Source organism: Pteropus alecto, unplaced genomic scaffold, assembly GCF_000325575.1.
Source record: "Pteropus alecto unplaced genomic scaffold, ASM32557v1 scaffold25, whole genome shotgun sequence".
In the NCBI taxonomy this organism is placed as follows: domain Eukaryota; kingdom Metazoa; phylum Chordata; class Mammalia; order Chiroptera; family Pteropodidae; genus Pteropus; species Pteropus alecto.
Window position 1 is genome coordinate 30,021,095 of NW_006441955.1, and position 14,595 is coordinate 30,035,689.

The following is a 14,595-nucleotide window of genomic DNA, read 5'->3' on the forward strand; positions in this document are numbered from 1 at the left end:
CTCAGGCTTGTTGGACACCAAAGGCTAACTTTATTCCCTCTTGACACTCTGCCTCTCTGCTTACTGGACAAGACAGGAGACACACGTCCTCTAAAGCTCTGAGCAACCAAGGGAGATAGGAATGCGGGAAGGTGGGACTTTAGAGAGAGAGGTCTTTGACCTCTTTCTTCTTCCTTCTCCCCCACATTGGCCTTTTTCTCACACATACCCACAAAAAAACTACCGCATTTTTTTTCTTACTGAATCTTCAAAGTCCAATGTTTATTTTATACTAACGGTACATCTCAATTTGGACCAGGCATATTTAAAGTGCTAACTGACACGTGGCTACTGGCAACCATATTAAACAGCAGAACTCTAAGAAAACCCTTGGTCTCCTGTAGAATATTTTTACTCAAGTTTCATCCAAAGGGAAATGAACAGTGACTGTAGAAAAACAAAACCTAAAACACTTCTCCGTGGACAGTTGCTGCAGATCTCCATTTCTAATTGTTCCAATCAGGGCTAATAGCTGTGTCGGTGGCCGTGCGACTCTCCTTTGAAGAAAGAGTCCATTTTTCTGGTAAATTATTGCTGCAACCATCACTAATTCTTTTCTGGAGTTTCTCCGATCCCATACATCCTCAGGTATGAAGGAGAGTTGTCTGCATAATCTAAATATTTTAAATACTACTTTCATGTGTTTCTTTAGTAGTTTCAATTGCAAAGTGCTTTATAATCACTTAATGTTGTAAACCCTTATAAAGTCATACTTTCTTCATTTGGAATGTATCATCATTCAGTTTGAGCAAAACTAAAGTCGACAGTTTATTGAAAAGGTTTATTGAACAAATTAACATGTTATTTTTATTTTTGACTTTTTATAAGAGTTTATTTGGGCCAACTGACCACACATGCCAGGGAGCAAGTTCTCGAATGCTCCTCAATATGTTATTTTTTTAAAAAAATAATATAAGCAGAATGTTCAATTGATTTTAAAGAGCAAATTCTTTTATGGGTCTTATTTAGATACTAATTGTTCAAATGCAGACAGATTTTAGTTTCACGTGAACTTCTTCAATTCCAAGGGTCACCAATAGGTGACGGTAATGAGTAAAGACAATTGTGTGGGAGAGCAGTGGGGAGCAGTGGGGACTGTGGCCATAGAGGGTACACAGCCCGTCTATGGAGACAGCTACACTTCAGCTCTCTTGTTGCCAGGTGGTTCCACTTGTCGAGAGAATCCAACAATTGGGAATTTTGTGTGACATCTCTGAATTTTTAAATAGCTATTCCAAAGCCCAACCAAAACACGCAAAAACACCCACTCGAACCAAACCAAAACATGTAGCAATCCAAATAAAATAAGGCTGAAGACTGAGTTTGCCCTGCGGGGTTCTATCTCCAATATCTGCTCAAGAAGAGTTCCGCTAAGGGGAGCACATTTTGTAGGGTTAGATGAATTTTTTTCAATTTACTGAAGTATAATGACTTTTTGTTTCCTTAAAGTATTATATAATTAAGGCTTCCCCTAATAAACCTTAGCCTCTTCTTATTTCTTCTCCCCTAATTCATCTGAATTAAGGCGGTTTTATTGTAACAGGCTAGAAACTTTAATTATTATGGACCCAGAAATCAAAACAGCTCTCTAGTTCTTTCTTATAAGCCAACTTACACAGAAATGCTGCCATTCTCTTCTGGAGTTTTGTGTCATTTTCTCGTAGTGTAGAACTACTTTCCACTCCACGCCATGGAAGTGTGCCTGAACTTCCAGGCAAACAGAAAGAAGAAAGACTCTTCTTTCCACTATTTTGAAGCATAGCTTTAAAAAGACAAGCAAATAATTTCTTAAAGAAATAATGTAAATGATATGTTTTGCCTTTGTTCTAATCAAAACTACAGGAGAGTATAAAAAGATTTTATTTTCCAAAGTAGAGGTTTCTCTAGGATCCACAGAGTACGAAATTGACTGAGATAATTCACCCAATTTCAGTTTTCAATCTTTAGCTCAGTGGTGGCAAACCAATGGCCTCTGGGGCCTATAGTTTTGGTAGTTATGTTTAAAGAAGAACAGTAACCAGGCAAGTGTTTTTGCTTGGTGGTAACCCAGCAGGCAGGTGCCAACTATGGTTACTACACCTGCTCCTCACACCAGTGTATTCATTACAGGGCTTCCTTTCTACCCCTCAAGCACTTAAGTTTGTTTATCTTCTGATTTCTGTATTATTTTAAAATTTGAAATATTATCACTAGCAGTAACTTCATCTTCTCTCATTCAACAAATTTTATTTTTTCTTGCACACTGTGTGCCAGGCTAGGTGTATAGCAGGGAACAAAACAAATATGCTTTCCCAAAGCTTACTTTCCACACTTTTCATAACATTTATTTTATGGCTTTTTGTTTATAAAAAAATTATATGAGATGACCTATGGAGAGTGGGGGAGAAGAGACCTGGTTTCCTTGAGAACATACCTGCTCTCCTACGCATGGTCATTGTCCACAATGAAATTCAACAAAAGCAGCTTCTAATTCAGAGGTAGAATTCTGGGAATGAATTTGCTGTGCATGTTTCTTATAGATAGCTATAAAATTCGACTTTGACTATCTTATTATTTTCTAGCCATGGTCTTAATAGGTTTTCTCACTCTCTCTTGAATTTATGGGGTTTACCTTAGTTAATGCTGGAGAGCCCAGATGACATCTTCTGCTTCAAGTTCTGTCCGACTAACTCCAATATCATTGCTGGAGGCTGCATAAATGGGCAAGTATGTATGGATTTTTTTTTCAACCGCTTATTAATTTAGATACCATTCTGTAATGTATTTTGATTGGTAAATTTTTTAAATAATTTTTTTTATTTTTCAATCGTAGTTGACATACAATATTATATTAGTTTTAGGTGTACAATGTAGTGATTATACATTTATATAACTTATTAAGTGATCACCCCAATAAATCTAGTGCCCATCTGACACCATACATAGTTATAAAATATTATTGACTATATTCCCTATGCTATACTTTACATTCTCATAATTGGTAGGTTTGTGAACTTAAGGATTCAAGCCAGCAGAAGGAGTCCATGCCAATTGTATGCCAATTACCATGCCAGGAACTAGGATATAAAGATGTATTGGGTCATAAGAATTTTAAAAAATAAAATAAAAATTTTAAACCTGCCTACTATAAATAAATGAATGAATGAATGAATGAATGATATTGGGTCTTGAGGTATCTACAGGGTAACCCAGTCATGATAACTGGAACAAAACCAGGTCAAATCTATTTGTGTTGCTGAGATAGAACATAACATTGTACAAGATTTTACGAAGAACAACCACCAAAAACCACACGCATTAATACCTTTTGGTCAAGGGGTCTTTTTTTATATATAATTTAAGTTATCTAATTTATACAATTTATATAAAATTACATCCTATCTTCCAATTGCCTGTTCCTCCAATATAGCAAAACAAAAATCTTAAAGCTATTTTATGATCTAAATGAAAACTCATTGTGAAATCCAGTGAATTTGACCATTAAAAGGATATACATTCTTTTTGGTGAGGCTAGTAAAACTTCCTTGTGGTTAAAATTTAAATATCTGCAGCATCCATGCCCATTTATCCAGAACCAAAAACATTCAGGAAAACAAATTTTCTTCCTCAGTTGAATAAGAACTGGTGGTCATAATGATGACCCAAGAGACTATGCTCCGAGCCCTGCAAATCCGGATATGTCTTTTTCACTCATGACAAAACACTCACTTTTAGAAAAGCAAATGATGAAATTAAAAGCACTCATAATTCTGTAATCTTGACATTTTATTAACATTTCAGTGTACTGAAGTGACTTTTAATTATTGAAAATTAATCTAATTTAGTGTTGCATATTTGACTTTATCCTGATTTTTTCTAAAAATGATCGTTCATACATAATCAAATTTGGAGTTGGCCATAATATCCAATTAAGTAGAAATCATCATTTCTTAGCCTTTTTGGACAATTGGTTGTTTCTATTTAATTCTGAAACACAGGCTGTTTCTCCTGCGTCTAAAGCAGTTGTCTCCACAAGCACGTTCCCCCCAGAGAATGAATGCTTCCTAAAGCAGAGGGTATTACATGATGCTTATCTTGTATTTTAAAAAAATGCTAGCATAAATTCACACAACCACCAAAATCAAAGTACCGAAAATACTTTTATAGAGAAGAAAACATTCTTTTTATATTAGTTTTAAAAAGTTGCTGAAATACCCTAAGATGTAGGCTAAGCTTGATTATCCTCTAGGGTGATTGATTATTAGAGTGGATACCAATACAAGTAAGTTAAAGAAATCTTTAGTCCTGCAAAAATGTTGTAATAACATTCATTTCTGTTTCAGATTGTCATGTGGGATATTACCGCACACGCAGAACGCATAGAAAACATTAAGACGGGTGGTAGTAGAAGTAAAAAAGCCACACTCAAGGTTAACTTTTTACAATTTTTCTCTTGGAAGTTTTCTTTTCCATTTGGAAGTTTATCAGAAAGTGTTAACAGAGTTGCAAGCTAAACAAAACCTTGATAGAAAATAAAAGTGTTATTTTCCAAGCGTTCGCATCTGCTGTGGACGTTGTTCTGAATCATTTTATACAGGCCCTTGATTAAAAACACCACAGAACAGATTGCACTCTCTATCCCAGGATGTTAAATTCTTTTTTGTTGTTATTGTCCTTAAATAAAACAAAGGGATCAAGAGAGTTGCCGAAAGTGATGTCATTGAAAGAGCACTGTACCCAGGATCTGGATTGTAGTCCCTGTGAGTTCCCACATGTCTCTCGCCTCAACAAGCATCAGTTTTCTCATGTATAAAATGAAGGGTGGACAACTCTTTCTGATAATAATATACCATGATTTTATGAAGCTGCGGATTCTGCCAAAAAGTTTAGAAAAAATTTCCTCAGCTCCTAAGTCAATACTTACCCACTTTTGTACATCTCCATCCCTATGTCTTCAACCTCAACATCAACAAGTCTCTCACGGAAAACAATGAGATGTGGCCTTCTGTGCAAGCAGAACACACACACACACACACACACACACACACACACACACACAGATGCAAAACACACACACACACACACACACACGCACGCACACACATGCACAAACTCCTTCAAAAATGGGCTCTCATTGATTCTTTAGGATGTGGGTCAACGATTTTTGTTATGATACATAGAAACACTAATTTATGCTTTTCCTTGACCTACTATTTCTCCAAGTTATTAATTTTAATTAGAATGGTGAATAAAGTATGAGTTCATTTGTCAGCTCTGAAGTTAGCACATAACTTTTTAAAAACATTTTTCCAGCCCATGTTTCTCCTTGAACCAGACAGTAATAAAGAAGCAATGTATATCAGACACAGTGCAGTCTCTTCAATAGAAAGTGGACATAAGAAAGTGATTACAGATATACATTGGCTGTCTGACACATTTGAGGTGAGTCTTAATGGCTTCATAGTTTTCTTCTGGATTGCAAATTTTTGAAAGATTTATTTTAAAGCCAATACATTTATATTTAAATTGTGCAATAACCATGAACTGGGCATTAAACAGTTGTGTCACTGTTACCAGACCAATACCTGAATTGGGAATGAGAGTAAGGCCAATGTTTCAAAGTCCATAGTTTAAAAAGCACTAAAACATGTAGGTGGTGTCAACATTAATATAATATAATATAATAGAGAAAATGAGGGAGTTGTGATATGTAAAAATAGAGTGTAAATAATTTACACCCTTAGCCTTTACAGATTTAAAATGTACAATGTCAGCTATTTGGAGCAGGCCACTCTGAAGATCTGCGACATATAGTCATATGTAACTTTGCCAAGGAAGCCTTGAATTGAGTGTGCTTTGAAGCTGGTAGACAAAAACCAGTTGTTCAGTGAGTGAACCCAGCTGACTGCCCAGCATTTGCAATGCAATTTGGCTCTGGGATTCTGTACTTGACTCACTAAGTCAGGTGCTGGCAAATTTGGAAACTGGTATGCTCCCCAAAGGTTTCACTCAAGGACACTAAAACTTTAGTATGTACTTTGAAGAATTAACAGGAGAGAATAGTTATGAAAGGTGATTAGCCTTTTGAGGTATTCAAATGGATTATGCAAAGCAACAATACTTTGAAAAGTTATAATGGACTAAAATAAATAGCCCAGGTATAGTTTCTGTTATCTATAAAAGTTTAACATATGGGAATGGAAGTTATAACCCAAGAGAAGGAACTCCATTTCAACTCACATCATACACACAATTTAATTCAGGAGATTATAAATTTAAATAAAAATAACAAATCACAGGACAATTATAACAAATCAGATCAGAGTATCATGTTTCTGGAATGGGGATAATTTTCTAAACTAATTAATGTTGAAAGACATTCCATACACATCATCTATATATTATAAAACTATTAGAATCAATTCTTGAGTACACAGATAAGCATTCAGATTATAATTTCAGTATAGAAAGTTTACACATGCCAATTAAATCTATGTAAAAATGTTTCTGTGAAAAAAAAAAAAAAAAGGCCTGGAAAAGATATATGGCAGAATTGTATTTTATTTTAAAACATATTTTCCAATTTCTGTGTTAGTGTTATGCTCTTTTAATAAAAGTTAAAATAAAAAAGAAAATAAAAAATGTAAAAGCTATGAGAAAAAAGTCAGTACTATTCTAGGTACACAAAACTTACTTCTTGCATTTTTTAAAAAACAGATTAACAGAATGGGCTCCGTCTTTGAGAACAGAAGTGAGATATGCTGTCAACTTGTTACCTGTTCAGCAGATTGGTATGTCTTATCTTAAACATTACCTAATGTGTTTTCATATGATATATTCTTTTTTCTTAGATGCTTCTAAAATCATTTTATTCTTCTGTTCCTTAAATGAACTTTATCGTAGTAATTGGACCTAATATAACTAAAGGAAAGAATGTTGTAGATTGTTGCTGGTTAAAAAGATCTTTGCATAGATATAAATATGTTGTAAAAAAGAACTAACTTGATTTTGTGGTTGCTAGTGTTGTATAACATTATCTACAGTTATTCTGCTTCTTCACATTCTCATCTTTGTAAATTTACCATTTGTGTTGTTTATATTCACTTTAACTCACAACTATGAAGATCATAACATTTAATTTGAAAAGCTGCTTTTCAAAAGTTAAAGAGCTTTAGATTTTTATTGCATATTCATAAAAAGTTTTTATAAACAATTTGGTAACTATAGTGAAGAACATTTATTTTTAAAACGTGCATCTCCCAATTTATAGAACTAAAAATTCATAATGAAATAGGAAACATGAAGAGTAATAGTATTACCTAGCATCCAAATACTGACAAAACTTTACCATTGCAAATAGCTTTGACTCTAGTAGAAACAATGACACCTCAAGCCATAGACTCTGACAGCAGCAGAAGCAGCTGTGGAGTGACAGGTGAAGGCCATAGACTCTGACAGGCATAAGTAACAATAATAGGGGGTTGGGGAGACATTTATCCTGTGGGCATGTATTGGGTAAGATTCTGTGACTGCAAGCAACAGAAATTGACTATGGCTAACTAAAAGAGACAAAATTAAATTTATTGGAAATACATTTATTGGACGTTTATGCCAATACTCTACTAGATGCTTTCATAGGTTAATTTTTTTTTTATTCGCAACAACCCTGAAAAATACTTATAGATAGAGGAAATGAGGATCTGAAGGCAAAGACATTATCTACCTCTAGTTCACTATACATAGTGAATTCTATGTACGATTATATCCTGCTGTAGCTACTAAGTAATAATGTTGCTGAATCAGGAGAAGAGGTGACTCAAGCCTCAGAAAGAGCCCTAGGGATTCAGGTAGCAGGAATAAGTGGCCAGCCCCTTGGAAATGAATGAATCGGTTCTCACTCTTGTGTCATTAGAGAGTCTGACTTCTGTTACATCCATCATTAACTAACCCCTTTGGCCAAGGAAGGAATAGCAGAGCGCCTTGAGTGACAGTTTCAGCCTGACTGCATCCAAGAGGAAAGGAACATTTCTCTCCAAAACAATTAGAATGCTTTTGCCATTAAAAAAAAAAGAAGAAGAAGAAAATAGGCAGGTGGTGGTGGGGAGCATTGCTACCCAGGCAAAAGCAGACATGGCACCTATAGGGCTATATGTAATATTACACAACAATGAAAACTGTATTATTTCATGGAGAAGTGCTTACTGCATAATACTGATTGTAAACAACAGAATGCAGAGCTCTACTGTTCTTCAGTACCCGAGGAAAACATTTAGGAGCATTAAACAGACTAAAAATATTACATGTTCTTTATGGAAGACACAGATCTTTGTTGTTTGAAAATATTCTGGAGTATTTTAAAAATAGTTCCTTCAAAAGTTGTTGAAATAAAAAAAAAAGATTTATGCATCTAGAAAAGCTGGCTTTTAGTTATCTAGAAAACTCATCCGTCCTAACCTTTATATTTTAACCATGCTAAAGGTCTTAGAATATAGAATAAGATAAAATAATGTTCCATCAATTAAGAATGTGTGACTGATTTATAAGAAAATTTCAGGTGAAGATATATGTACTTAGCAAAAGCAATTCACAAATAATGCAACTTAATGGCATAAATCAGATTCAAGAAGAGCTATGTAATTTTAAAAACAGTTTTACATGAACTATAATTATATTTTTAAACAGATCTTATTACATCATTTGTAGTATTCTCCCAATGATTTGTTTTGACAACATAAAAATGATTAATATTTTTATTAATCTTAATAATTTCTTAATTTAAATCTCAAAATTTTATCAAATTAATTACTTAATTTTTATTTTAACTATGTATTCATTAAGATGATTATTAAATGATTAGTTAATTCACATAAATAAATGCAAGTTTCGTTACCCTTACTTTAGTTACCATCCATTTACCTAAATACACACATATCTAAATAATATCTTAAGTTTATTAAATCAGGTTACCCATAACTTCAGTGATAGAAATTATGGAATGAATATGGCATGTTTTTGTGTCTTTCATCATATGTTTTTATATAATTACTACAAAGACAATTTTATACTAAAGTACTGCACAAGTTTTATTATATATTTTTTTACCAAGTTTATTGCACTGAAAATAATACTCTATGTATGCAAAAAATTTTATAAAGAATTTTCACATACATTATCTTATCTGATTTTTATGATCAACCTGTGAGGTTAGAGAAATAAGAGGAGAAATAACACATTGAATGCCTACTATGTAAAAAGGCACATTAAACCCAGCTCAACCTGTTCATGTGTTTTCACTCTATGTATATATGTATATATGTAAATGGGGAGTGACTGCTAATCTATTCAGGGTTTCTTTTGGAGGTGATGAAAATCTTCTAAAACTGTTTGTGTTGATGGTTGCACAACACTGTGAATATATTTAAAACCAATGAATTGTGAGCTTTAAATGTGTGAATTTTGGTGTATATGAGTTATATTTCAAAAAAACTGTTATGTTAAAAAAAAGATTGCATCAATCTCCAAATTCAATTGTCAGATTTGATAATATTAGACTCAAGACCAGCATAGTTATTAAATAACCTTGTGAACTGTATAATTTTCTAAAATACAAAATGCAGAATAATTTCATTTTATAAAAATTTTAGTTTCAGAGATATTAAAATATAGCCATGATCACATTGCTAATGTGTAGAAGTAAGAATAGTAGTCCTAACACTTCATCTCTTATTTGTACTTAATAAAAAAATAAAATGTAAACTTTTTTTTAAAGCACAATATGTTTTTGGGATATCAGACCACAGAAAGCTTCAACTCCCCAACCAGTAGAGAAAAAGAAAGAAGAAAGTATTGAAATTCCTCTTGATATACCATCTACTTTTTTGCATCTAGATCTCTCTTGGAAACCTCTCTCTAAGGTGAGTAACAGGATTTATTCCATCCTATTTGCTTACATACATAATTTATGTTATAAATTACATATATAACTTATGTGCATAGACATACATACATCTTAAAAGTAGAGCAGCTCAAATTAACATAGGACTTTACAATTCATGTATCCGTTCATCCAATAAATTCCTTGATCGAGTTACTATGATGCCTGCTTACATCAAGCTTAAAATTATTGTGAACTTGAAATTAATATTCATTCCTGTATAAACAGGCTACAATCTACAAATAGTTTGCATGATAATTATTCAATTGCATATCAGTGGCTTGAAAATTGGTAGGCTCCTACGTTAGCCTGAAAAAGCTGATTTTACCTCTACTGTAGCCATAATTCTGGATATTTTGCACATCAGTAGTAGGAAACAATATCGTAACACCTATGACCCAACAAAACTGAAAAGTAATTGAACAAGAAATTATTTGTTCTTACCTCGAATGGCAGAGCTTCAAGAAAAGCAATTTTAATTTAAGAAAAATATGGCCGTAGTGGGATGTGTGTAGAAAGTATGAATGAACTCTGATGTTGATGGCTCTCTTTTTTTGGAATGTCTAATTCTAATTCCCAACTTAATACTTATATTTTCCTTTGTTTTATAAGAATCACTAGAATTACATTATTATGTATTTGCTTCCAATAAAAGAGAAAGTATGGAGGGATGAGAATTTTCCTGAAATAACTGTGATTAGAAATTAGAGGATTAGAAATTTTCTGGGCTAAGATTCACTGAGTTGTAAATAGTTAAAACAAAACAAAAACAAGCAAACAAAAACTCACCTGAGAATAAGTGTATAGCATATGGGCAAACATCCTGATGGAGAAAAGTAGGGAGGGAGCCATGAGGGAAAAATGTCAAGTGCAACCATTTCCCATTCTGGTGCAGACCCAGGGCCCTTCTGGAACTCAAGAGGCACATATGTTCCCGAGGGGACCTGTAAGTGCCAAGCGGATGCAAAGTCTCTGCACATGTTTCTGGAGCTTCGTTTAACTGAAAGAATTAGGAAACAGGGAAATGAGTCATTATTTTATATTAAAACCAATAAGAATGTGTTATGGAATAGAATACAAAATATTTTCAACCTATGGCCATGCTGCCCTGAACACACCGGATCTCGTCTGATCTCGGAGGCTAAGTAGGGTCGGGCCTGGTTAGTACTTGGATGGGAGACCACCTAGGAAGACTGGGTTCTGTGGGCATAAAAAAAAAAAAAAAAAAATTTTTTCAGAAATTAAACCATACATGAGATTTGCTTGGGGATTTTGGAAGTGAGTGCCCACACAAACTCCTTTCAGTAGCACAATTTTAAAAACTGTTGCTTAGGTGGTTTCCTTGGGGAAAAGCAACTAGAAATCTGAGGAAGAAAGGCAAAAGGGAGAATAACAGGGAGGTGGAAAACAGCAATCTGGGAACAGAAGGAGAAAACAAGAATAATTTAAAGATATATGGAAATAATCTCTCTTGTATATTCTCTCAAAAGATAAGGCTGTCTAAAGGTGAAACAAGTTTAGACCACTGCCCAATCAAGATAAGCCTGAGTGAAGACCATCTCCTTCACAAAGCACAAGGTAACGCCTTTGCTTATTAAAAAGGCATTTAATAGTTTAAGTGTTAATGGCTCATTATGTCTAGGGTTACTTGCTAGGATAGTGTAATTTTTAAAAAGAATACAGAAAATCGAATGCTCCAATATGGAACTTTACAATGGCTATAATAGCTACAGCTAGCACATTAAAACTGTCTACACACACAAAAAGATTTGACAGAATTCAGTTCAAATAGTTTCAGAAACATTTACTGAGCACATTTATGTATTTTTGAAAACTTATTACATTAAAAAATTTTAATGAAGCCCACTTAATGAATGTATATATATGTGCTCAAAGAATAATTCTAAAGAATGGAACATATCTCAAGTCTAGTAAAAATAAATTATGAAGTACTAAGAAACAAAATTACCATTCTCAATCAGAATATGATAGAAAAATTAATATTTATATAGCACCATGATAAAACTGAGTAGAGAAAAAACAGTTGACTTTTAAATCTATCTCAACTCAACCTATATACCTTTGTCGAAGTAATTGAAGGATATATAAACAGCTATCAAAACTACTAAAATGAAGATGCACATGAACATCCCACCTTGAAAACAATGCATAATGGAAATGTCTAAGAATCACCAGTGGCTATAGTATTTTCCAAACATTTACCTTATGAAAAGGATTTCCATTTATAAAATTTTCAGTCTTCAGTTAAATGATGGGACATCTAAGAAAAACATATTATGTGTCTAATACCCAGCTTGGGCAAAACTTACTTTGAAGCCTTGTATTTTGTAGATACAACCCAAGACCTCGTGCTAAAAAAATGGAATCACTAAATTTTTGTTTACATTTTCAAAGTAATATTAAAACATTGCATGTTTTATATTATGGGCCTGTTTCATTCTAGAGAGAATCTAAGGTGAGTTCCCTCCTCCTCTGTTTGTATTCGATTATTGGTTACCCAGCCAAGGCTCAGGTACTGTGCTAGCAGTACATGTGCTTTCACTCATTTAGCAGATATTTATGGAGTGCTTATTTTCTACTAGACCCTGAGGGTACAACAGGGAATTTTCATTATCATTTTACAATTAAGAAAACAAAAAATGAGAGAAGTTAATGTGACTTGTAAAAAGATAATTTATTAAATGTCCTAATATTATTTTTTAACCTAATGAAAAGAGATGATCATGAGGATGTCACTGCTTTCATCCAGTTTATGGTAAAGATATCATTATATCTTTTAAACAACTTTATTGAGGTATAAAGACATACAATAAAATGCACGTGTTAAAGTGTTCAATTTAATATGTTTTGACATATTAAAAACCCATGAAACCCTCACTATGATCAAGATAATGAACATATCCATCACTCCCAAAAGTTAACTCATATAGGGATTCCTTTCATAATCCCTCTGGCACCTCCTTCACTTTTACCCCCAAGCCACCGCTCATCTGCTTTCTGTCACTATATATCAGTTTGCATTTTCTAGAATTTTATATAGATCATACAATATGTACACTTTTTTTGGTCTGGCTTCTTTCAATCAGCGTAATTATTTGGGGATTCATCCATGTTGCTATGTGTATGAATAGTTTGTTCTTTTTTATTCCAGAGGAGTATTTCAATGTGTAAATATACCACACATGTCTACCCATTCACCTGGTGAGGGACATTTGGATTGTTTTCAGCTTAAGGCTATTACAAATCAAGTTTCCATGAATATTCATATACGGGTCTTTGTATGGACTTATGCTTTCATTTGTCTCGAGTAAATACCTAGGAATGGAATGATTAGATCATATGGTAGGTGTATGTTTAACTTTTTAAGAAACTACCAATGTTTTCCAAAATGGTTGTACCATTTACATTCCCACCAGCAGTGTATGAAGGTTCCAGCTTTTCCACATCCTCACTAATGGTTGGTATGATTAGTCTTTTTAATTTAACCATTCTATAATGTGTGAAGTGATATCTCATTTACTTTTACCTAATGACTAAAGGTGTTGAGCTTCATATTATTTTAGATATATAACTATTCAGGATTATAATATCCTCTTGATGAATCAGTAATATCCTTTACTCTGAAATCTACTTTGTCTAATATTACTATAGCTATCCAGCTTTCTTTTGACTAGTGTTAACATGGTATCTTTTTTTATCCTTTGACTTTTTACCTATTAGTGTCTTATACTTGACATGCATTTCTTGTGGGTCCTGCTTTGGTTTAGGCAAGAGAGCTTAAGTCCAGTATAATTGCTCCATCAGAGCTACAAGCAGAAGACTCTCAAAAGTGTGTTTTAAAAAATTTGTTATGAATTATGACTGTATCTTTTTTTAAAACAAGTGAATTTAACATTAATGTCTTCAAGTGAGTGTAATGCCTGTTGATCCTTTATTTCTTTACAAATATTAGACTAGTAGGCATGTCTTTCTGAAGACTGCCTAAATATGGTTCCATTTCAGAAGATAAAGGCCTTTTTTCCCCCTAAAAGATGTTCGTAAAGCTAACTGTTGTCAGGACTGTTACATAAAAATACTGCAATATTTTAATTTTTTAAAGAATATTTTTACACTGTCATCTCCATATTTATATCTGTGTTTATCAAAAACATTTATTAAACTCCTGCAAAGTGCCAAGATCTGAGGATATAACTGTGAATAAGACGTGTCTCTCCTTTCACAGAGTTTACATTCTGGTGGGATAGACACTAAAACACGTAACAAGTATATACCTATATCTACTTAAGGAAGGGCCTATTTAAGAGAACCTAGAACATACCTCAAATGTCATCAAACAGGAATACTCATCAAATGAATGTTCTCTTTCCATACAAAGTTATTTTTTGGATGTTTCTTAGAGAAAGGCATTTTTGGCTAAATCAGTTCATAAGGGGAATGGACACATGGTTTTTGATTTATAGCTGAGACTCTAGTTGGCCACATCCCCTTATGTGTGTCCAGTGGTCCACCTTGCAGACAATCTCACAGGTCCTGAAGAAAATTAAATTTTACTTGGTAACCCCATGGGCCTTGCAAACATATGCCTCTTATCTCCAAAGGCAGTTTCTGTGGGCACGTCCTGC

General features: G+C 33.5%; 1 protein-coding gene and 1 pseudogene across 1 annotated transcript in view; both read left to right on the plus strand.

Annotated features, from left to right (window-relative positions):
- WDR63 (WD repeat domain 63) overlaps nucleotides 1-14,595 on the plus strand; it is a 63,711-nt gene that overhangs the window by 28,712 nt on the left and 20,404 nt on the right. The window contains exons 10-16 of the mRNA XM_006919473.3: nucleotides 503-627; nucleotides 2,656-2,745; nucleotides 4,362-4,448; nucleotides 5,332-5,460; nucleotides 6,736-6,809; nucleotides 9,788-9,932; nucleotides 11,443-11,530. Coding sequence (XP_006919535.1) covers nucleotides 503-627; nucleotides 2,656-2,745; nucleotides 4,362-4,448; nucleotides 5,332-5,460; nucleotides 6,736-6,809; nucleotides 9,788-9,932; nucleotides 11,443-11,530 — 738 coding nt within the window. The remainder of the gene's footprint in view (nucleotides 1-502; nucleotides 628-2,655; nucleotides 2,746-4,361; nucleotides 4,449-5,331; nucleotides 5,461-6,735; nucleotides 6,810-9,787; nucleotides 9,933-11,442; nucleotides 11,531-14,595) is intronic.
- On the plus strand, nucleotides 11,043-11,161 carry LOC112485910 (annotated as a pseudogene).